The 22,357-nt window shown below is 57.3% G+C and overlaps 1 protein-coding gene across 12 annotated transcripts in view; it reads left to right on the forward strand.

The window, feature by feature from the left end:
• Positions 1–22,202, forward strand: part of TMEM94 (transmembrane protein 94) — a 42,963-nt gene extending 20,761 nt beyond the window's left edge. For 2 of the 12 annotated variants that reach the window (XM_054457352.2, XM_054457350.2), the window contains 30 exons: positions 7,467–7,586; positions 7,911–8,038; positions 8,330–8,466; positions 9,992–10,194; positions 10,829–10,980; positions 11,336–11,438; positions 11,646–11,732; positions 12,302–12,418; positions 12,770–12,826; positions 13,117–13,221; positions 13,371–13,523; positions 13,759–13,971; positions 14,567–14,882; positions 15,022–15,195; positions 15,591–15,693; positions 15,799–16,016; positions 16,743–16,924; positions 17,013–17,151; positions 17,401–17,516; positions 17,661–17,760; positions 18,083–18,191; positions 18,399–18,588; positions 18,847–18,924; positions 19,230–19,315; positions 19,892–19,973; positions 20,288–20,436; positions 20,557–20,651; positions 20,742–20,835; positions 21,025–21,195; positions 21,375–22,202. In XM_054457352.2, coding sequence (XP_054313327.2) covers positions 7,467–7,586; positions 7,911–8,038; positions 8,330–8,466; positions 9,992–10,194; positions 10,829–10,980; positions 11,336–11,438; positions 11,646–11,732; positions 12,302–12,418; positions 12,770–12,826; positions 13,117–13,221; positions 13,371–13,523; positions 13,759–13,971; positions 14,567–14,882; positions 15,022–15,195; positions 15,591–15,693; positions 15,799–16,016; positions 16,743–16,924; positions 17,013–17,151; positions 17,401–17,516; positions 17,661–17,760; positions 18,083–18,191; positions 18,399–18,588; positions 18,847–18,924; positions 19,230–19,315; positions 19,892–19,973; positions 20,288–20,436; positions 20,557–20,651; positions 20,742–20,835; positions 21,025–21,195; positions 21,375–21,447 — 4,050 coding nt within the window. In that variant the 3' untranslated portion in view covers positions 21,448–22,202. Of the gene's footprint in view, positions 1–7,466; positions 7,587–7,910; positions 8,039–8,329; positions 8,467–9,991; positions 10,195–10,828; positions 10,981–11,335; positions 11,439–11,645; positions 11,733–12,301; positions 12,419–12,769; positions 12,827–13,116; positions 13,222–13,370; positions 13,536–13,758; positions 13,972–14,566; positions 14,883–15,021; positions 15,196–15,590; positions 15,694–15,798; positions 16,017–16,742; positions 16,925–17,012; positions 17,152–17,400; positions 17,517–17,660; positions 17,761–18,082; positions 18,192–18,398; positions 18,589–18,846; positions 18,925–19,229; positions 19,316–19,891; positions 19,974–20,287; positions 20,437–20,556; positions 20,836–21,024; positions 21,196–21,374 lie in introns of all 12 variants that reach the window. The other 10 variants (XM_054457351.2, XM_054457349.2, XM_054457346.2 and 7 more) reach the window with 6 other exon arrangements.
• The last annotated feature ends 155 nt before the right edge of the window (positions 22,203–22,357 follow it).

Here is a 22,357-nt window from a genome sequence, read left to right on the forward strand (position 1 = left end):
CTACCTGAGCTTAGGGGACCTTGATCCTATTGCTCCTGAAACAGCTGGAGTAGGAAGGAGAGCAGCTGCTATGCCCAGAACGCTGTGCAGGAGCTCTGAAAGGGGACAGGGCGGCCGGGAACAGTGGCTCACGCCTGAATTCCCAGCACTTTGGGAGGCCGAGGTGAGCAGATCACGAGGTTAGAAGTTCGAGACCAGCCTGGCCAACATAGTGAAACCCTCTCTGTACTAAAAATACAAAAATTAGCCAGGCATGGTGGCGCATGCCTGTAGTCCCAGCTACTCTGGAGGCTGAGGCGGGAGAATTGCTTGAACCCGAGAGGCGGAGGTTGTGGTGAGCTATTGCACCACTGCACTCTAGCCTGGGTAACAAAGTGAGACTCCATCTTAAAAAAAAAAAAGAAAATAAAAAAGGAAAGGGAACAGGGCCTGGGGCTTGGGGGTTTCTGACTCTGGGTCACCTGAGAAACCTGATGGAAGTGGCACAGGAGAGCTCAGGTGTGTTGGCTCTCAAAGGCACCTTAGCCTATCCAGGTGCTCAGCTTCAGACCTCCAGAACTGGGCCTGTTCAGTGGCAGACTCCTTGTGGTTGTGATTTGATGGATAGAGTTCTTTCACCACCCTGCTGTTCCTCCAAATCCCCACGCCCTGCCAGCGTCCCTGTTTGATGATAGAACAGAGAGAGCAAGCCCTGTGATGGGCGTTTGCTGCCTGCCTCTCCCGAGTCAGGACTTCCTTAGAGCCGTGTTATTTTCTCCTCTTGCTCCAGTTAAGCCTGAGCAGTGAACACAGCGGAATGGGGTTAGTTCTGCCTGAAAAGCATCCATGTAATTTGAGAAGCAGGGCCTCCCTTCCCCTTGGCGTGGTGGGACTTTTTAGCATGTGGGAAGCTCTGAGAATCTCATGTCACCCTTGGGTACTTAAGGCCAGGTTAGATTTTTTCTCAGTCATCTTGGCCCCAGGAGGCAAGAAAAGGCGACCTCAGCTTGTGTGTGTCAACCTGGATTTCTGTTTCTCAGATAATAAGAACTGCGCCTATTCCCTCGCCATGCCTTGCCATTGGTGCCTAGATACATCGGGTACCCAGCCTAACTCCATGCTTTGGGAAAGGCTGGCAGAGCCCACTCACCCACTAACCCATTCTGAACTTCCTTCAGAAAGTACGAAGGTCTTCTGCTCTCATGTCACATGTCAAAGCTGAGGCACAATGAGCAAGAAAGCAGGCCAGGCATGGTGGTTCACGCCTGTAATCCCAGCCCTATGGGAGGCGGGAGGATTGCTTGAACCCAGGAGTTCGAGACCAGCCTGGGCAACATAGCAAGACCTCATATCTACAAAAAAGATTTTATTTTTCATTTATTATTATTATTTTTTGAGATAGAGTCTTGCTCTGTCGCCTAGGCTGGAGTACAGTGGTGCAATCTCGGCTCACTGCAACCTCCGCCTCCTGGGTTCAAGCGATTCCTCTGCCTCAGCCTCCCAAGTAGGTGAGACTACAGGTGCCCGCCACCATGCCCAGCTAATTTTTGTATTTTTAGTAGAGACAGGGTTTCACTGTGTTGGCCAGGCTGGTCTCGAACTCCTCACCTCGTGATCCACCCGCCTCGGCCTCCCAAAGTGCTGGGATTACAGGCATGAGCCACTGAGCCCGGCCTACAAAAAAAATTTTAAAAGGCCAGACACAGTGGCTCACACCTGTAATCCTAACACTTTGGGAGGCTGAGGTGGGCAGATCACATGAGCCCAGGAGCTCAAGACCAGCCTGGGCAACATGGCGAAACCCCGTCTCTACTAAAAATACAAAAAATTAGCTGGGTGTTGTGGCATCACCTATAGTCCTAGCTACTTGGAAGGCTGAGGTGGGAGAATTACCTGAGCCTGGGAAGTCAAGGCTGCAGTGAGCCCTGATGGCACCATTACATTCCAACCTGGGCAACAGGAGTGAGACCGTCTCAAAAAAACACTAAAAAAAACCCTAGCTGGGCATGGTGGTACACATCTGTGGTCTCAGCTGCTTGGAGGCTGACGTGGGAGAATTGCTTGAGCCCCGGAAGTGGGGGCTGCAGGGACCCGAGATTGTGCCATTGTACTCCATCTAGCCCGGGCAACAGAGCAAGACCCTGTCTCAAAGGAAAAAAAAAAAAAAGAGCGAGAGAGCAGTGACTTGACCCTTAATTCGGACCCCCTGCTGGAGAGGGAAGAGGTGAATGCCTGGGCAGTTGGATAAGCTCAGTTGAAGGCTGCAAAGAGCAGACTGGCCCAGAACGCTGGGTCCTCACCGCAGGGCTGGCCTGTGTGGGCAAGAGCTTCCTTTGGGCAGCGCGTAGTTACAGAATGGCTTATTTTTCCTCTACTGTGCTGTCTTTAATCACCAGTCTGGAGCTGGTGTCCCTGGCCAGACATAACAAGCAGGGGCAGATGCACACAGACAGCTCTGCAGGCGCCCTGCCTGGGAGCATCTGCCACCCTCTGGCCCATACCTCCCACACCTGGAGGGGAGCAGAGCGCAGCTTCCAGGTTCCTGGGGTAGAGACAGCAAGAGAGCAGATGATGGCCAGGCGGGGTGAGGAGGTCTTGGCTGCTTGGAATGAGGCAGCAGGTGTCAGGACAGCCGCCGTGTGGCCCACAAGAACTGATGAATGTCCAAGATCTTCAGACCTGACCAGAGGAGGGACACCTCCCTGGCTCTCTGACTACTCCTCTTAGCCTTTTCTCTGCCTTGCTGGAAACTGTCACCTTCCTGAGTGTGGTCCTCATTCTAGGCCAAGCATCTTCCCAGCTGTGTACAGTTGCCTGGTCCTTCCTCTCTTCCTCCCAGTCTCCATCTCTTGGGTGGACAGCCTTCCCCCTCTGCAGGCCAGCTCTTCCTGCCTTCAGTGTGTTTCTCACTTGATCATGTCTGGAGGCCTGGCCCAAGTATGGGCCATTCTATCCTGGGAACACTCACGTCCGTCTCTGTGGCGAGGAAGCTCAGAAGGCTGAGCCTGAGGGGAAGACACCGGAGGCCTGGGGTCTCTGTGTGCAGCCGCCTGTCTCCTAGATCCTCTTCTTCCCTGGGGTGGGAGGAACAGACATCCATGCCCACAGACAGGAGAAGGCCTATAGTCTCCTCTTCCTGTTTCTCTTCCTCCCTTACAACCCTCCCTGAAGCTTTCCTTCCCTCCATGTCAGGAGCTCCGGGAGGCAGTAGGACAGGTACAGGCATTCATTTGCCCTGGACCATGGCCTCTTTGGGAGGCCTCAGGATCCTTGCCAAAGGGAGGTGGGTGCGTTGGAGCACAGTATTTACCCATGTGGGGGTGTGACGCCCCCGCCGGGAGGGCCATTTCTTTCTGAGCTGAAATAACCAGTTTATCCCCTCTGGGAAGAGGCAGCTCTTATCTTTATAATCCCCCAAAGCCACTGTGGAGAGCGGGATTAGGTGAGATTTAGGCAAGGGAGCTGGGGAATCCTGGGGCCAGGCCCACTTTGGAAGCCAGGCCCCATCCCTCAGGCCAGCACTGGGGGCTCCACTTGAGTGCCTCCTGTGATGCCAGGCTGTGGCAGGGGGCAGCACCCCTGGGCCCAGGAGCCACTCTTAGTTATGGTATGTGTGCCCTGCCAGGGCTGAGGCTCAGTTGCCGAGGAGGGGGTATGTGTGGAGACGGGCAGGAAGGGGCAAGTGCAGAAGGCCAGAGGGCACAGCCAGGGCAGGACTCTGGGAGACAGAACTGTGGGTCGCATAGGGGGTGGGGAGGGCAGTGAGATGAGGCAGCCAGGGGTCACCAGCCCCACAGCCTGTGGCCTCCTCCATGGCTGCCCCAAATCCCTTTCCTGGTGCCTGAGGTCTAGGGATTCACTCCTCTTGCTCAGGAGGTTTTCCGGACGGAAGCTCACATGGATGCTTCACAGGTGGCCCTGGAAAGACTCACTTTTCCTTCAGGCGCTGCCTTTCATGGGGCTCTTCTTTGTCCCAGGGCCTCAGAGCTGGGGTGTGGTGGCTCACGCCTATAATCACAGCACTTTAGCAGGCTGGGGAGGGAGGATCGCTTGAGGTCAGAAGTTTAAGACCAGCCTGGGCAACATATCGAGGCCCCATCTCTACAAAAAAATGCAAAGGGCCAGGCACAGTGGCTCAGGCCTGTAATCCTAACACTTTGGGAGGCGGAGGCGGGCAGATTGCCTGAGCTCAGGAGTTCGAGACTAGCCTGGGCAACATGGTGAAACTCCGTCTCTACTACAATACAAAAAAAAATTAGCCAGGCGTGGCGGCATGCGCCTGTAGTCACAGCTACTCGGGAGGCTGAGGCAGGAGAATTTCTTGAACCCAGGAGGCAGAGGTTGCAGTGAGCTGAGATTGCGCCACTGCACTCCAGCCTGGGCAACAGAGCGAGACTCCGTCTCAAAAAAGAAAAAAAAAAAAGCAAAGAAAATTAGCTGAGTGTAGTCCCAGCCACTCCGTAGGCTGAGGCAGGAAGATTGCTGGAGCCTGAGAGGTGTAAGCTGCAGCAAACCATGCCCACGCCACTGCATCCAGCCTGGGCAGCAGAGCAAGACCCTGTCTCAATTAAAAAAAAAAAAATCTATATCTATATCTATATCTATATCTATATCTATATCTATATCTATATCTATATCTATATATGTATAACCTGGGATTCCCTTCATCCCCGGAAATTTTGGTTCAGTAGGTCCGGAGTGGAGCCTAGACATCCACATTTTTAAAAGCTGTGGTGTCTACAGATTTTGGGCTGACAGTCCCGATTAAGGTGAAGCCTTGACTAAGCTGCAGAATGCCTCGGGTTGTTCCTGTTGCTGTTTCACTGGGATCATTGCATTCATTCACTCATTCATTTATTCATTCATTCATTCAGCAAGTATTCATTGAACTTGTGTGTGCTGTGCACTGTCTCAGCAGTTGGATGGTGAGGGTGTGTGGAAATGGAAGAATTCAGAGCCTGTTTTTAAGGAATTTGCAGTCTGGCGGGAGAGCCAGGCGTGTCAATCTGTGATTACAGTTCTGTAAGGTGCAGGCTGCAGGCCAGGTTGCCCAGGACACCATTGACATGTAAACCTCCCATGAAGTGCAGCCCTGGGTTTTGGGAAAATGTCCCAGAGGAGGTGATGTTTGAGCTGAGTCTTGAAGGAGAAGCAAGAGTTGTCTGGGGTGGGGCACGTGTCTCTGCTGGGAAACACGTCAAGTATGTGAACATGAGCTGAAGGGGCTCGGCTCGTGCCAGGAGGAGCAGGAAAGGAGGTCAGGGAGGCCGGCACGTCTGAAGGGGCTCCAGGAGCGCACACAAGAATTGGACTTGATTTTAAGGGTAAATAGGTCATTTGACCAACCAGGCAGGCCCTGCTCTGGCCAAGGTGTTCCAGTGGGTTTGGAAAAGTTAGAGACAGCGTGGGGTGGAGTTTGGGCAAGCATAAGGCCAGGGTCTGGAATGTTCTAGAGGTGATTGGGTGAGACAGTCACTGTGGGAGGAAAGGTGACTCTGGCACTAGAGCCAGGTGGCAAGTTCAGGTTTTTTTCTTTTTTCTTTTTTTTTTTTTTTGAGACAGAGTCTGGCTCTGTCACCCAGGCTGGAGTGCAGTGGCGTGATCTTGGCTTACTGCAACCTCTGCCTCCCGGGTTCAAGTGATTCTCATGCCTCAGCCACCCAAGCAGCTGGGATTACACGCATGCGCCACCATGCCCAACTAATTTTTGTATTTTTAGTAGGGATTGGGTTTCACCATGTTGGCCTGGCCGGGCTGGTCTCTGACACCTGACCTCAAGTGATGCACCCATCTCAGCTTCCCAAAGTGCTGGGATTACAGGCGTGAGTTCGGCCCGAGTTCGGGTTTTTGGACATGTTGACTCCTAGGTCCCTGTGAAGCAGCTGTAGGCCCGTTCAGCAGACGGGTCCACATTCAGGATAGCGGTCAGACTTGAAGTAAAATAGGAGTTGTAGGCTTGTTGGTGGCAAGTGACTCCATGACTGGATGAGGTTGCTCTGGAAACCTACAGAGGTTGGTAACGTGTCCTAGGTGGCCTATGGGGTAGATGGATGGGGAAGAACAGTCAGAGTCAAAGGAGAAAACAGGAGAGAAGCCAGGAATGGGGGAGTCCTGACAGGGAGAGGCTGGGCCTCAATGTCGCCTAAGATGATGTGGTTGGTCCCTGCATCGTCGGGACCTACACCGTCCACACCGTGTCCCATTCATCCTTGGTGAGATGGGAGTGTGCCTCCTCACAGTCCTGCCCTGGGAATAGCTGCCTCTTTTTCTGTTATGTCCTTCCTAATATTTCAGTGTTACAATATCCTCTTTCATGAAATGGTAGTTATAGAAGATGGTGGGTTTTTTCCCTCCCTGCCCCTTTCTTCCCTCCCTCCCTCCCTCCCTCCCTCCCTCCCTCCCTGACAGAGCTTGAAGGTTTTTTTTCCTTCATGCCTTTCCTAGGAACAATGAAATACTAGCATCTCTTTTTTGTTGTTGTTTTTTGAGACAGGGTCTCATTTTGTCATTTAGGCTGGAGTGCAGTGGCACAATCACAGCTCACTACGACCTTGACCTCCTGAGCCCAAGTGATCCTCCTGCCTCAGCCTCCTGAGTAGCTGGGTGCATGCCACTATGCCCAGCTGATTTTTTCTTTCTGATTTTTTGTACAGATGGGGTTCCACTATATTGCCCAGGCTGGTCTTTAACTCTTAGGTTCAAGTGATCCACCTGCCTCCACCTCCCAAAGTGCTGGGATTACAGGCGTGAGCCACCACGCCTGGCCAAAAGATAGCATCTCTATGTTAGTTTCCCTCTCTCCATTTAAAAAAAGATATGTTTTAGGCCAGGCACGGTGGCTCACGCCAGTCATCCCAGCACTTTGGGAGGCCAAGGGGAGCAGATCACTTGAGGTCAGGAGTTCAAGACCAGCCTGGCCAACATGGTGAAACCTCGTCTCCACTAAAAGTACAAAAAATTAGTCCGACATGGTGGTGTACGCCTGTATTCCCGGCCGAGGCGGGAGAATCACTGGAACCCGGGAGGCAGAGGTTGCAGTGAGCCGAGATCGCGCCACTGCACTCCAGTCTAGGAGGCTAAGCAAGACTGTATCTAAAAAAAAAAAAAAAAAAATTGTCCATGCAATCAAAGACTGGCCCCCTTGCAATAAATTGGGAGATCAGTGGTGAGCACAGCCTGGGTGGGCAGGGAGCTTGCCAGTGGCAGTGGGGAAAGTGAGTTGGGGAACATGGAATAAAATAAAAAGTTGTTTTGTTTTTTAATTTGGCTGTACAGAGTAGGGTAGGAGGCTGTGCACTTGAATAGTTTGTAATTTGGTGGAGACGGACATAGTCACACCTTGAGGGGCCAGAGCTGGTAGGGGAAGAGATGTGAGGATCCCAGAGGAGGGGAAGGATGAAGGGCCAGGGAAGGGGAGGGTTGGGGCCCACGTGCCTTGCATAGCCTTGGCCTGGCAGTGACGCCCAGCGCCTCCTGCTTGCCTGCAGGGCGAGCCTCCCTCAGCCCTGGGCCTGTCCACGCGGAAGGCCCTCAGCGTCCTGAAGGAGCAGCTGGAGGCAGTGCTAGAAGGACATCTCAGAGAGCGGAAAAAGTGTCTGACCTGGAAGGTGAAGCTTCTTCTCGGGGCCACCAGGGCCTGGCTGGGATGGCAGGGAAGTGTGGGAGGCCCCTTCTCAGGACTCTGATGCACCCTGTCACCCTGGACAGTGTGACTCAACTGAGGCCTCATGAAATATCAGAAAGAAACCAGGGCTCCCCTCAGAGTGGCTCCTGAGCCTGCTTGCTGCAGGAGCCCAACAGCCTGGAGCCCAGCTGAGGTCAAAGAGAGGGGACCAAGGTGGCCATGGGGGCTGGGAAGGGTGCGGGGGGGAGGCAGCCAGATTGGAGTGGGACAGGCCTCTCATTGTCCCCTCCCTGTCCGAACTTCCCAGGAGGTGTGGAGAAGCAGCTTCCTCCACCACAGTAACCGCTGCTCCTGCTTCCACTGGCCGGGGGCCTCACTCATGCTACTGGCCGTGCTGCTGCTGCTGGGCTGCTGCGGGGGACAGCCGGCCGGGAGGTGTGCGCCCAGGGGCTGCTCCCCAACCTCTCCAGCTGTCCTGTCCATCCTGCCGCAGCACCTGGGACAGCCCAGGGCTCTTGGGGGCTGTCACCCCCAAGCTGCTCCTGGGATGTAAGGGAACCTCCTCAGTCCCTTGACAGGGGTCAGAGGCCTAGCTGGTGTCAGGGCACCAGAACGGGACAGTCTTTCCACAAGCGACTGGGGTGGGAAGGGGAGCTGTGGCCTGGGGGCTGCTGGGTGGGCGAGCCCTCACTCCCTGTGGGTGCGCCCCCTCTTTCCTCCCACCAGCCGTGGGGTGGGGCTGGTGAATGCCTCGGCTTTGTTCCTGTTACTACTTCTCAACCTTGTGCTCATCGGGCGGCAAGACCGGCTGAAGCGTCGGGAGGTAGAGCGGAGGCTGCGAGGGATCATTGACCAAATCCAAGGTGAGGTCGAGGGCAGGCATATTGGTGGGAAAAGATGACCGGACATATCAGAGCCCTGAGGGCTTCCCTCCTGCACCCCAGCACAGACGGGTTGCCTGTGGCCAGCATTTCAGGGGCTCTTGTCATCTGGGGAGTTAGAAGGATGCCCACTCTCTTTTGAGCAGGGAAGTGAGAGATGTGGGATGGTGGTGGGCGCCCAGGCAGGGTGGTGGGCATCCAGGCTGAGGGCTGAGCAGGCAGGAAGGCCAACAGTGGCAGGTGGGCTTGCGGGCTGGCTCATGTTGGGAAACCAACAGGGAAGTCCTCTCACATGGCAGGAGGATGATTGAAGTTTTCTCGTTCAAGTCCATCTTGTCTGGTGTACTGTGCTGGGAGACATGGGGAGGTGGGCAGAGATACCTGCAGGAATCGGGGTGGGGTAGGGGCCGGGAGCCTGAGATGGAGCAGCCCAGTTCCAAAAGGGAGGGGAGTTGCTTGGATTTCTGGTTGGCCTTTCATTCAGGTGGTGTTTGTGAAGCTTGGCTACGGATTGAGGGTTGTTGAGGCTCTTTTGAGGGACAGTGGCTCCTGCTGTCCAGGGGCATGTGGTGCTGTGGGAGAAGCAGCACCCACTCATGAGACCTTTCTCCAACAGACCTGGGCAGTGGATGTTTAGATGCTAAGTGAGAGTTTGTCCTTTCATTCTGAGATGGTTAATTACCACCATGTGCCAGGCACTGGGAGTGCAATGGTGATGGCAAAAATGGGCCCTGCTTTCCGGAGCTTAGTCTCCTGCCCAGGAGCATCAGTGGCTCCCTTTTGCTTATGGAAGCCATCCCAGAGGCACGCGTGGCCTCCCAGAGCCTCCAATACAGGCTCACCTTCCTCTCCAGCCTCTTCTCTTCCTCCTCATTCTGACGTTGAAACTACTCACCAGTCCTAGGCCCACTGTGTATCAGCCTCTGCCTCTGTGCCTCTCTCCACTGTTCTCTGCTGGTGAGCTTCTCCCTCACTCATCTCCAGCTGACAAAACCATTCTTCCAGGCCCATCCCCAATGCTTCCTCTTTCAGGAAGCCACCTCTGATTGCCCCAGCAAATTGGTTTGCTCCCTCTTCTGGACTCCTGCAGCACAGGGATCTTTGTTAACGCTTAGCCGTGTTTGCCTTGTTTGGAGTTATCTGTCCACATGTCTCATCTGCCCCACCGGGTTGTGGCTCCTTGAGGAGCCATGTTGTTGTGTCCACCTTGCGCCCCTCACAGGCCCTCCGCAATGTTTGTGAAGTGTATCTGAATGGGATGGGGGTACAAAGAACGAGAGCTCCAGGTGTTGAGAGAAGGTAGAGGTTCTGGGGCTGGAGTGGCCGGTTAGGGCTTTATAAGGGAGGCATCCTTGAAAGCAGGGAAGTGTTGGAACGAGTAGAGGGGTTTGACGTGGACCTCCTGGGAGAGGAAGTGGGCAGACAGTGCTTCCGGAAGTGCTGCTGTATCTGACTGGGTGCAGAGCCATGGCTGAGAGGGTTGTTTCCCTCTTTCCATTCCCCTCAGATGCCCTCAGGGATGGCAGGGAGATCCAGTGGCCCAATGCCATGTATCCAGACCTCCACATGCCTTTTGCGCCATCCTGGTCCCTGCACTGGGCCTACAGAGACGGACACCTAGTCAACCTGCCAGTCAGCCTGCTGGTGGAAGGAGACATCATAGCTTTGAGGCCTGGCCAGGAATCGTTTGCTTCTCTGAGGGGGATCAAGGTAGCTTGAGGCTTTCCTTCTCCCCTGGAAATGTGGTGGGAACGTCCACAGGCAATGATGGGAGGGTCCCCAGACTTCATCTGGAAGCTTCCCTGCCAGCTTACTGGCTTTTTGGCAGAGGCCCTGGAACATCTTCCTCCACCCTACTGTTCTTTTTTTTTTTTTTTTGAGACAGGGTCTCACCCTGTCGCCCAGGCTGGAGTGCAGTGGCACGATCTCAACTTACTGAAGCTTCTGCCTCCTGGGTTCAAGCGATTCTCCCACCTCAGCCTCCCCAGTAGCTGGGATTACAGGCACATGCCACCACACCTCAGCTGGCTTATTTTTTATTTTTTGGTAGAGACGGGGTTTCGTCATGTTGGCCAGGCTGGTCTCGAACTCCTGACCTCAGGTGATCCACCTGCCTTGGCCTCCCAAAGTGCTGGGATTACAGGTATGAGCCACCACGCCTGGCCCCCGTGCTGTTCTTTATTCTCGCTAAGAGTCTAGTCCCACAGGCCCTGTCCCAGTGGACTCTGGGCTAACTGATGGCGCCTAACCCCAGGGGATGTCTGTACTTAGCTGAATTGTCCAGGAAGAGTGGCCTCTGATAGGACCCTCTCGTTGTCCCCACTCTCCTACTTGCTGCCGGCAGGATGACGAGCACATCGTCCTGGAGCCGGGAGACCTCTTCCCCCCCTTCTCCCCTCCACCCTCACCCCGGGGAGAAGTGGAGAGAGGGCCACAGAGCCCCCAGCAGCACCGGCTTTTCCGTGTCCTTGAGACCCCTGTGATTGACAACGTCAGGTAGGGGTGCCGCCCCACCTCCTCCTGTCCCTGGTGCCTTCCGTGAAGAGGGGGATGGGACTGACAAGGAAGTGGACCCGTTCATCTCGAGGTTCTCTTGAGGGCAGACATCTCCTTAGGCTCCTGTCCTTAGCATCCTGTGAGAATTCTTAGACTGAGTGGTCCCCTCTCCCAATCTCTACTCTGAGGGCACAGCTCTGGAGGTGAACACGGGCTAGGGCCAGGGCAGAGCGTGGAACTGCAGGACTCACGGTGCTTGAAGAAGCGGTATCTGGCAGAGAGGCCCAGAATCCTCCCAAGGTGTAGGTTTCTGGCCTCTCTGCCAAGTGAGACTGACAGTCACTTCTTTCTGCAGATGGTGCCTGGACATGGCCCTGTCCCGACCAGTCACTGCCCTGGACAATGAGCGGTTCACAGTGCAGTCGGTGATGCTACACTATGCTGTGCCCGTGGTCCTGGTGCGTGTGGTGGGGCTGTGCGGGGCTGCAGGGGGCAGAGGAGAGGGCTGGACATGGGGGGGTCTCAGGGCCACTAGTGTGAGCGGGAGTGAATGCAGAGGGTCCCAGAGTGAGCCAGCCTGTGGAGTAGCAAAGGAAGGGGAACGGCAGTGCCTGGGTCCCTCTAGAGGGGTGGGGTCAAGGCTGTGCCTCTGCTGTTCCCAACAGGCCGGCTTCCTCATCACCAATGCCCTGCGCTTCATCTTCAGTGCCCCGGGGGTCACTTCCTGGCAGTACACCCTCCTCCAGCTCCAGGCAAGGACCGCCCTGTCTTCTCTGTCATGCTTCCCTCCTACCCGCTGGGCTGGATATTCTCCTAGTGCCCTGGCTGTCCCTCCCTCTCTGCAGCCCAGAAGTCCCCTCACGCTTCAGCTTAAGAACACCTCTTTCCAGCCGGGCACGGGGGCTCAGGCCTGTAATCCCAGCACTTTGGGAGGCCAAGGCGGGCAGATTATGAGGTCAAGAGATCGAGACCATCCTGGCCAATATGGTGAAACCCCGTCTCTACTAAAAATATAAAAATTAGCTGGGCGTGGTGGCACGTGCCTGTAGTCCCAGCCATTCGGGTGGCTGAGGTGGGAGAATCCCTTGAACCTGGGAGGTGGAGGTTGCAGTGAGCCGAGATCACGCCACTGCCCTCCAGCCTGGTGACAGAGCAAGACTCCGTCTCAAAAAAAAAAAAAGAACACCTCTTTCCCTTCCTGCGCCCGAGAGAGCTGGCCCTTCCTGCCCAGGGAGTGGCCATGGGGCCAGGGCAGCCCTTCCCTTCCCTCCTGACCAGGCCCGGAGCTCAGGAGCCGTCTGTGTGGTCCACTCCTTCCCAGGTGAATGGCGTCCTGCCCATCCTGCCCCTGCTCTTTCCAGTCCTCTGGGTTCTGGCAACTGCCTGTGGAGAGGCCCGTGTCCTGGCCCAGATGAGCAAGGCCTCGCCCAGCTCCCTGGTAGGTTTTTCCAAGGTGTCTGGGGGAAGTCACAGGAACAAAAAGAGGGAGCTGGCTGTGCCAGAGGACAGGGGCAGAAGTCCAGCCCCACCTTCGGCTCGGCATGTTGGTCAGCCTGGGCAGCTCTCCAGGCCTTGGGCCCTCTCCATTCCAGAAGGGCCTCTAGGCCAGGCCCTGGGTATGGGTGAATGTCTACCCTGGCTTCCACCAGGTGGGGAGTCAGAACGGCCCGGGCCCTTTACCAAAGGGGTTGGGAGCCCTGCTGGTGTGGGCCCTCCCTCTGCCAGCTTGGAGAGGCCTGTGTGAAGGCGGCGTTTTCCTCACTGAGGACCTCAACCTCTCTCCGTGCAGCTGGCTAAGTTCTCAGAGGACACTCTCAGCAGCTATACAGAGGCTGTCTCCTCTCAGGTACAACACTGACCCGGGATGGCTTCTCTCGCAGGTCCCTAGAGCCATAACCCTGGGACTCCCCTATTTATGGCCTTAAAGCCTCCAACCAGGCTCTTAGAACCCCATGTCCACCCGTTACATGTGGACAAAACCTGGACCTGTTCCCATAACGTGTCCGCACCCTGCCCCAGAGAAGTGCCTCTCCACCCCAACTTCGTGGTGCTCCCCTAGATTTCTCCCTAGAGGCCGTCTCCAGGGAAATGAGGCCGAGCCCTAAATGGCCTTGCAGACGTCCTCTCTCCCACCAGGAAATGCTGCGCTGCATTTGGGGCCACTTCCTGAGGGTGCTCGGGGGGACGTCGCCAACGCTGAGCCACAGTTCCAGCCTGCTGCACAGCCTGGGCTCTGTCACGGTGAGGGTGGGCCTTGCGGGGAGGAGGCAACTGTCATGCCTGCCCTGCTCTCTGGCTGGGCCTGGGCTGCCCACCTGCTGCTTGAGTGGCCCCTGGGCAGGGTAGGCTAATGCCAGGCCCCTTTCCTATCTCAAATGCTTTCCATGCAGGTCCTGTGCTGTGTGGACAAACAGGGGATCCTGTCATGGCCAAATCCCAGCCCAGAGACTGTACTGTTCTTCAGCGGGAAGGTGGAGCCCCCTCACAGCAGCCATGAGGACCTCACCGATGGCCTATCCACCCGCTCCTTCTGCCATCCTGAGGTAGAGGAGGAGGTACGGCCGGCTCCCATGGGCCCGACTCTGGGCCAGGCTGTTTAGCCTTGGAGCCTGGCCAGGGAGGGTGAGGTTTAGGAGGGTGAAGGAGGGTTTGGGCACCATTAGGATCTGCTTCTGGGCAGGTGAGGTGAAGACAAGGCAGCCAGGGGACCTAGAAGCATCCTGCCTCCCCAGGCCATGGGAGCCACTGGTCCTAGCCTGTGCTTCTCATTGTCTTCAGCCCCATGAACGAGACGCCCTCCTGGCTGGCTCCCTGAACAACACCACCCTGCACCTTTCCAATGAGCAGGAGCGTGGCGACTGGCCTGGCGAGGCTCCCAAGCCCCCTGAGCCCTATTCACACCACAAAGCACACGGCCGCAGCAAACACCCATCTGGCTCCAACGTGAGCTTCAGCAGGGACACCGAGGGTGGCGAAGAAGAGCCCAACAAGGTGACAGGAGGAGGTGGCGTGGGGCAGCCACACCCTCGGCCATAGGCTGTCCTGGCCTCCCTGGCCAGCCTGGCCCCACAAGGTCTGAAAAAGCAGGCATCTCCGCCCTCTGTCCCAGCGCCTCCAGGCTAGGGGCCTCCAGGCTAGGCCAGTGAAATGATACCCGAGGCTCTCCCCCAGTCTCTGCTGCGAAGTAGGCGGAGCCTCCCCCTACCCTTCCATTCTTGTCATTGCAATCACTGGTGTCCCTATTGGAACCTTCCAAACATACACAGCCCGGGGCTCCCTCTCAGAGGGCTCAACTGGCCACAAAAGATCCCTCAACTGTGTCCTCTTTGGTCTGGTCACCCCTCTTTTTGGCTCCTGCCAGTGTCATGAGATATATTAATAGTTCCTAGAAGCAGACAGGAGCCCAAGAAGGACAGGAAGCGGATTTCAGGAGGGAGCGGGTGGAAGAGGGTGAGCAGGAACTCTCTCCTGGGAAGGGCGCCTTTCAGGTGCAGGAGCCCTCCCCAGCCTTGGGAGGTGGGCGGAGCCAGCGCTGGCTTCCCCACGCCCTATCCTGGGCTGAGGCTCTCCTCCACGTTTCCCCCAGACCCAGCCTGGGATGGAGAGCGACCCCTACGAAGCAGAGGACTTTGTGTGTGACTACCACCTGGAGATGCTGAGCCTGTCCCAGGACCAGCAGAACCCCTCCTGCATCCAGTTTGATGACTCCAACTGGCAGCTGCACCTCACCTCCCTCAAACCCCTGGGCCTCAATGTGCTGCTGAACCTGTGTAATGCCAGCGTCACCGAGCGCCTGTGCCGATTCTCCGACCACCTGTGCAACATCGCCCTGCAAGAGAGCCACAGCGCCGTGCTGCCCGTGCATGTGCCCTGGGGCCTCTGCGAGCTTGCCCGCCTCATTGGTATGGGCCCCCATGGCAGGGGATGGCTGGCTGGACCTGCCTCCTAGAAGAGGCCCAGTACCAACTCCTCATGAGACTTAATGGATCTGGCAGGGTATTGTCAGGGCATGGCCCTAAGTTCCTGTTCCCCACCCCACAGGCTTCACTCCTGGGGCCAAGGAGCTTTTCAAGCAGGAGAACCACCTGGCGCTGTACCGCCTCCCCAGTGCCGAGACAATGAAGGAGACGTCGCTGGGGCGGCTCTCCTGTGTCACCAAGCGGCGGCCTCCCCTCAGCCACATGATCAGCCTCTTCATTAAAGACACCACCACCAGTGAGCCTTGGCTACCTTGGCCAGCACCAGGCGAGACCTTCCAGAGCTTGGCAGGGGGGCTCTGCCCAGCCCCACCCATTGCTAGGGAGTCCTGGGCAGATGAAAAGTCAACTGCTTCCAAGTGCTCCACTCTGGCAGGGGCTGGAATTGGGGACCAGGGCTGGGATGGTGTTGACTGCAGAGGCCAGGATTGTCCAAAGGATGGGAATATGGTGTCTGCATTCCAAGCCCGGTGGCATTGCAGAGCCTTGCTGACCGTGAGTCCCAGGAAGTTTCCTCCTCTGGCAGGGGCTCCTCAGTGCCCTTCTCCAGGAGAACAGTGTGTTGCCTGTCAGGTCAGAGTGAGGGTGGGCGGCTGGTTAGCGACACTCAGGGTTTGAACTCTCTCCCCCCAGGCACAGAGCAGATGCTGTCCCATGGCACCGCTGATGTGGTCTTAGAGGCCTGCACAGACTTCTGGGACGGAGCTGACATCTACCCTCTCTCGGGATCTGACAGGTGGGTGAGGAGGCGCATGCCAGCAGCAAGAGCAGTCGCACTGCCAGGGCACCTGCCCTTCACAGGCAGGAACACTCACCTCACCTTCGCCTGCTTCCCTGGCAGAAAGAAAGTGCTGGACTTCTACCAGCGAGCCTGCCTGTCTGGGTATTGCTCTGCCTTCGCCTACAAGCCCATGAACTGCGCCCTGTCCTCTCAGCTCAACGGCAAGTGCATCGAGCTGGTACAGGTGCCCGGCCAAAGCAGCATCTTCACCATGTGCGAGCTGCCCAGCACCATCCCCATCAAGCAGAACGCCCGCCGCAGCAGCTGGAGCTCTGATGGTACCTCATGCGTCTGTCCAGTGGGGCTGGTGCTGGGGCTCCCCTGGGCTGCCGAAGCCCAGGAGCAGGGAGGGTGTCTGGAAGGCCCTGGCACCCCCAACAGCAAACGGGGCAGTGGCCACAGCCCCAGGCTGGGACACCAGTGTGGCACTCTATCCGGTGACATGGGGAGTCCCTTAGTTTCCTCCCTTATCAGTGGCTGCTCACTTGGCCTGCCTCACTGGTTGGTTGTGATGCTCAAGTGGGTAACGTGTATCAGAGTGCTTTCCTGGGAAGTTACCAAGGAGCATTCATAGAGCATTAGGCTTGGTAGGATCAGACAGGAGACCAGGTCTGTCACCCTGCTGGTGCAGAGGGGCCCAGAAGCTCCACCACGCCACCCCATTCCCACCAGACACGCACACTTCCCGGGTTTTTTGAACCCAAGAGTCTGTGAATTGAAGCAGTTGCTGAGGGTGGGGCCAGTCCCCCCTGGGCAGGAGCTGAAGCCATGCCTTGTCGAGGCTCCCAGCTCAGATTCGGCTACCTGACTGATGCATACCTTTCATTGTCTTTTCTCTTGTGTCTGTCGGCTTCTTCATGTGTCTTGGCTGTGTGTGTACGTGGCTGTGTGTGGTCCCCTGGGGCCCGTATGCTCATTGATTTGGGTGTGGCATCTGTGTGTGTGGCCCTGGGCTGGTTCCTGGGTGTCCTGATCGGGCTGTGTCCTGTGTGTCCTGCCTGAAGAAGGGATCGGGGAGGTGCTGGAGAAGGAAGACTGCATGCAGGCCCTGAGCGGCCAGATCTTCATGGGCATGGTGTCCTCCCAGTACCAGGCCCGGCTGGACATCGTGCGCCTCATCGATGGGCTTGTCAACGCCTGCATCCGCTTTGTCTACTTCTCTTTGGAGGATGAGCTCAAAAGCAAGGTGGGGAGAGCCATCCCCTCTGCCACGACTAACTCTGTTTCCCACGGGCTTTTGGGCTCATATGTTCACGGCCGTCTGCCTTTCACAGGTGTTTGCAGAAAAAATGGGCCTGGAGACAGGCTGGAACTGCCACATCTCCCTCACACCCAACGGTGACATGCCTGGCTCCGAGATCCCCCCCTCCAGCCCCAGCCACGCAGGCTCCCTGCATGATGACCTGAATCAGGGTAAGGGCAAAGGCGTGGGGTGGGGATGGGGTGGCGGTGGGAGGATTCCCTTCCTCAGAGCCGCAGCCAGGAAGAGCCTCCGGAGAGCCCTCCGGTTAAGTACATTCCCTTGGGAAATGGCTCTGATGTCCCTGCGGGAAACAGTAGTCAGCAGGAAGGAGTGGACACAGGCAGGAAATTCTCTGCAGGGCAAGGACAGGCCCCCAGAAGGCTGGCCCCAAGGTGAGGGAGAGGCTTTTGTCCCCACAGTGTCCCGAGATGATGCAGAAGGGCTCCTCCTCATGGAGGAGGAGGGCCACTCGGACCTCATCAGCTTCCAGCCTACGGACAGCGACATCCCCAGCTTCCTGGAGGACTCCAACCGGGTACGATGGCAGGCTCTGTCTCACGTGTTCCTGTAGTGGTCCCATAGCTGGTCCAGGGGAGAGGTAGAGAGGTAGTGGGTAGGCAGTGGAGGGGAGGGATGCTGATCCCCATCCCGAAGCCACTGGCATCTCTGCTTTCTCCAGGCCAAGCTGCCCCGGGGTATCCACCAAGTGCGGCCCCACCTGCAGAACATTGACAACGTGCCCCTGCTAGTGCCCCTTTTCACCGACTGCACCCCAGAGAGTGAGTGCTGTGGCCATGGGTACCTGGGCAACCTGGTCCCTTCAGCTGAGCTCTGCCTGGGCCTGGGTACCCCGTGGGCTCTGGAGGGATGTAGGTTTCCCATGCAGGGAGTGAAGGAACCTGGGCTGGGATTAGCTGGGGAATCTTGTGGGTTGGAGTCAGAATTGCCAATGTTCACATGATCCTGCCGCTGGGGGTGGGATTGTTTCAAAGAGGGGCCCACCTCCCATTGCCTCCTGCTCTCCTGTCCCATGGGTCTCTGCCCAGCGCCCACATGGCGCTCTGCCTGCCTGACTCTGGTGCCCTCATACGCTGTCCTCAGCCATGTGTGAGATGATAAAGATCATGCAAGAGTACGGGGAGGTGACCTGCTGCCTGGGCAGCTCTGCCAACCTGCGGAACAGCTGCCTCTTCCTCCAGAGCGACATCAGGTCAGGGCAGGACCCTGGAGCCTGCGGGCCAGCCTCTACCTCCCAGACCGGAGGATCAGATGGGCCTGTGTGGGGCTGGGGGTGTGTACCATAGCCGACCTCGCCCTGGCTGGGACCAATGCACCTGGGCACAGTGGGAGAAGAGGGTGGGGTGCCCAGTCCTGTGGGAGATACAGCTGAAGTGTGTGTGTCCCCCACCCTGAGCAGCATTGCCCTGGATCCCCTGTACCCGTCCCGTTGCTCCTGGGAGACCTTTGGCTACGCCACCAGCACCAGCATGGCCCAGGCCTCGGATGGCCCTTCTCCCCTGCAGCTGTCAGGGCAGCTCAACAGCCTGCCCTGCTCCCTGACCTTTCGCCAGGAGGAGACCATCAGCATCATCCGGCTTATCGAACAGGTGGGTGCTTCAGCAGGCAGAGGAGGAGAGACGCAGGACAGGACCCGCCTGGGGTGGGAGTAGCAGCACAGGACCTGTTTGGACCCGGGGACCTCGTTCCCCAGCCCTCCAAGCGGGCTCTCCCAGGCAGTTACATTCGCCTCTGCTCCCCTCGTAGAAGCATCCTGGGTGTCTGGCTCTTGGCTAAAGTGTGTCAGCTGTTGGGCCTGGGAGAGGCCAGGCAGACCCAGGCCATAATCTGTCCCTCTCGGTCCCTAGGCTCGGCACGCCACCTATGGCATCCGTAAATGCTTCCTCTTCCTGCTGCAGTGCCAGCTGACTCTCGTGGTCATCCAGGTGAGGTGGGGCCCGCACAGGCATTGCCCCCATGCCACTCACCCCTTCACTTAGGGGCCAGCTGAAAATCTGAGGAGGGAGGCTGGGGTTAGCAGTACAGTCAAGGGGTCCCCCCAGAGCCTCTGTGAAGCCCCTGGGCTTTTTGAGATGACCTTCATTGGCAGAAGAGTATTCCCTCCGGCCCCTGTTCCCTCTGGCGGGATGTGAGCATCTATCTGGGCCCAGGGCAAGGGAGCTCAGGGGCTCCTATGCCCTTATTATTTGCCTGAATCGAACTGTGGCTCTTGGCTTCTTTCCTGGTCTAGTTTCTTTCTTGCCTGGTCCAGCTGCCGCCACTCCTGAGTACCACCGACATCCTGTGGCTGTCCTGCTTTTGCTACCCTCTGCTCAGGTGAGACGCCATGTAGCTTCCCCGCCCCCCATGCCTAAGCAGGAGGTGTCTGGATGTCACTTTGCAGCCCCAGGAGCCCAAGGTTCTGGAACTGCTCAGGGCTCACCTCCTCTGGTACAGGAGGCATGGAGGGAACCCCCTTTGTCTTTTTTTTTTTTTTTTTTTTTGAGATAGAGTCTCGCTCTGTCACCCAGGCTGGAGTGCAATGGTGCAATCTCTGCTCATTGCAACCTCCGCCTCCCCGGCTCAAGTGATTCTCCTGCCTCAGCCTCCTGAGTAGCTGGGATTACAGGCACCCACTACCATGCCTGGCTAATTTTTGTATTTTTAGTAGAGATGAGTTTTTCCCATGTTGGCCAGGCTGGTTTTGAACTCCTGACCTCAAATGATCTGCCCATTTCAGCCTCCCAAAGTGCCGGGATTACAGGTGTGAGCCACTGCCGTCCAGCCTTTATTTTATTCCATCCCCTCACCAGACTCGACCTCACGCGCAAGACTCCCTAGAGGCTCCCTCTGTGAGAATTGAGGGACAGAGGGTCATTGTCACCATCCCTCTACCTGATCTCTGCTTTTCAGCATCTCTCTGCTGGGGAAGCCCCCCCATAGCTCCATTATGTCTATGGCAACGGGGAAAAACCTCCAGTCCATTCCCAAGAAGGTAAGCAAAGCTGACCCTGTGAGCCCTGCACGTGAGCATGGAAGGGACTGAGGGCTGGGGGAGGAGAGAGGGGCTGATCTGGAAGGCTCTGGATGGGGGATTCCAGCAGAACTCCGGTACTTGGTTCCTAGTCTTCCCCCAGATCAAAGAGGAGGTAGTGGCACAGAGCTGGGAAAGACCCTTGCTGGGGCTTGAGCTCCCTATCCCCCCAGGCCTGACCATTTACTAAGAGCCCGTTGAGTACGTGGAAGAGCTAGGAGCAGCCGGCAGAGGGGCTGTGCGCCCCAGGAGTGACTGGCCTTGTTCCCCGGCAGACCCAGCACTACTTCCTGCTCTGCTTCCTGCTCAAGTTCAGCCTGACCATCAGCTCCTGCCTCATCTGCTTTGGCTTCACACTGCAGAGCTTCTGTGACAGCTCCCGGGACCGCAACCTCACCAACTGCTCCTCCGTCATGCTGCCCAGGTGGGTCCCAGCCCCAGAGATCCACCCATCGCCTGCCTCGCCTCAAGGCTTCCTCCCTCCCCACCCCAGCCTACCTCCCTGCAGCCCCAGAGGGGCTGAGCCCATGCCTCACTTTGGCAGCAATGACGACAGGGCTCCAGCCTGGTTTGAGGACTTTGCCAACGGACTGCTGTCGGCTCAGAAGCTCACGGCCGCCCTGATTGTCCTGCACACTGGTGAGAGGGCTCCCTGGGAGGGCGTGGATGATGGTGGGAGAAGAGCCCCACTGCGGAAGTCTGACCCCCACATCGCCCCACTTTCCCCAGTCTTCATTTCCATCACCCATGTGCATCGCACCAAGCCCCTGTGGAGAAAGAGCCCCTTGACCAACCTCTGGTGGGCCGTGACAGTGCCTGTGGTGTGAGTATTGCTAGGATGGAGGGCGGAGTGCGGGCTGGGGAGGAGAGGGCCTTCTGCAGGGCTAGGATTGGAGGGTGGGACCGGGGCCAGAGGTTTAACTGTGCCCTGCCTGAGCTAACTGTTATACTGGGAAGAGCAGGGAAGGAAGCAAGCAGTGTCAGGTTCACACGGGGCCGCCACCTCCTACAGGCTGCTGGGTCAGGTGGTCCAGACGGCCGTGGACCTGCAGCTGTGGACGCACAGAGACAGCCACATCCACTTTGGCCTGGAGGACGTGCCCCTGCTGACATGGCTCCTGGGCTGCCTGTCCCTGGTCCTTGTGGTGGTGACCAATGAGATCGTGAAGCTACATGAGATTCGGTGAGCTGTCAGCAGGGCGCCTCCCTCTGGGCTCAGTCATGTTCCCTAAACCTGTTACTCCCTTGGCGACACTCCCCCACCTTTCCGCTGCCCATCCCTCCCTCCTCCTCTGGTGTCCTGCCCCGGCCCCTGGTCTAAGGATCTTTGCCAACCTGTACTTTAATCTCCTGCCCCACCAGGGTCCGAGTCCGCTACCAGAAGCGACAGAAGCTGCAGTTTGAAACTAAGCTGGGCATGAACTCTCCCTTCTGAGCCACTGGCTGTGGTGGCTGTAGTTGCCCCCGTCCCTGGGGCTAAAGCCAGACCCATTTCTGAACAGGGGAGTTGGTATCATGAATGTTTCCAGGTTTGCTCCTGCACCCGTGGCACTGGAAACCCAGCTCCCCGTGTCAGACCCCGATGTCTTCCTGAGCCCTGGGGCTCACTGTGGAGGAGCTGACGGCCTGGGCCCTTGGCCAGTCCTGGCTCTTCCCTGGGCCTCACCAGGGACACTCTTGAATGTATGGCCTCAGGCGCTCCCTAGAGGGGCCCTTAACCCCCCTCACCTGTGAGCTACCCCCTTTAGGGATCCCTTGCCCCCTTGGGGATCCCTTGCCCCCCAGTGCCTCTGCTCGTGGGTCCCTGGACACGGCCTTGAAGCAAACCTTCTTTGGAGAAGCAACAGCAGCAGCCTTGGCCGACGCGTCCAACTCCCAAGGCTGCCGTGGAGGGCAGGGTGGTGGTGCTTGCCTGGATGTGGCCCCGAGTGCCTCCCCTCCCTCCCTCTGTGGGGGAGTCTCCCGCCTGAACCTGAAGATGGAGCAGGGCCCCTGCTTCACCCTGGAGCCTCTTCCTGTGCCTGGCTCAAGCTGGCTGCCTGTCAGTCTTGGGGAATCTGGCCCAGGTCTCCTCAGCCTCTGCCCCAGTTCTGGGAGAAGTTTCTACTGGTGTATATTTTTTACTGGAAATGAGCCTTTTAGGAATGAATGTAGACTGGTTTGTATTAAAATGTGTCAATTGCTAAGAAATACCTGTGGCTGGTCTGTAAGGCCACTCCAGGGTCTGCCCACCCACGGTGGTGGCTGACAAAGGGAGGCCTAAACCTTCCTCCATCTATGCTGGTGGGTCCCTCAGGTCTGGCTCAGGCGAGACCCCTGGGGTCAGGGGTCCCCATGTCACAGAG

The sequence above is a fragment of the Pongo pygmaeus genome, chromosome 19 (assembly GCF_028885625.2).
Source record: "Pongo pygmaeus isolate AG05252 chromosome 19, NHGRI_mPonPyg2-v2.0_pri, whole genome shotgun sequence".
Lineage (NCBI taxonomy): Eukaryota > Metazoa > Chordata > Mammalia > Primates > Hominidae > Pongo > Pongo pygmaeus.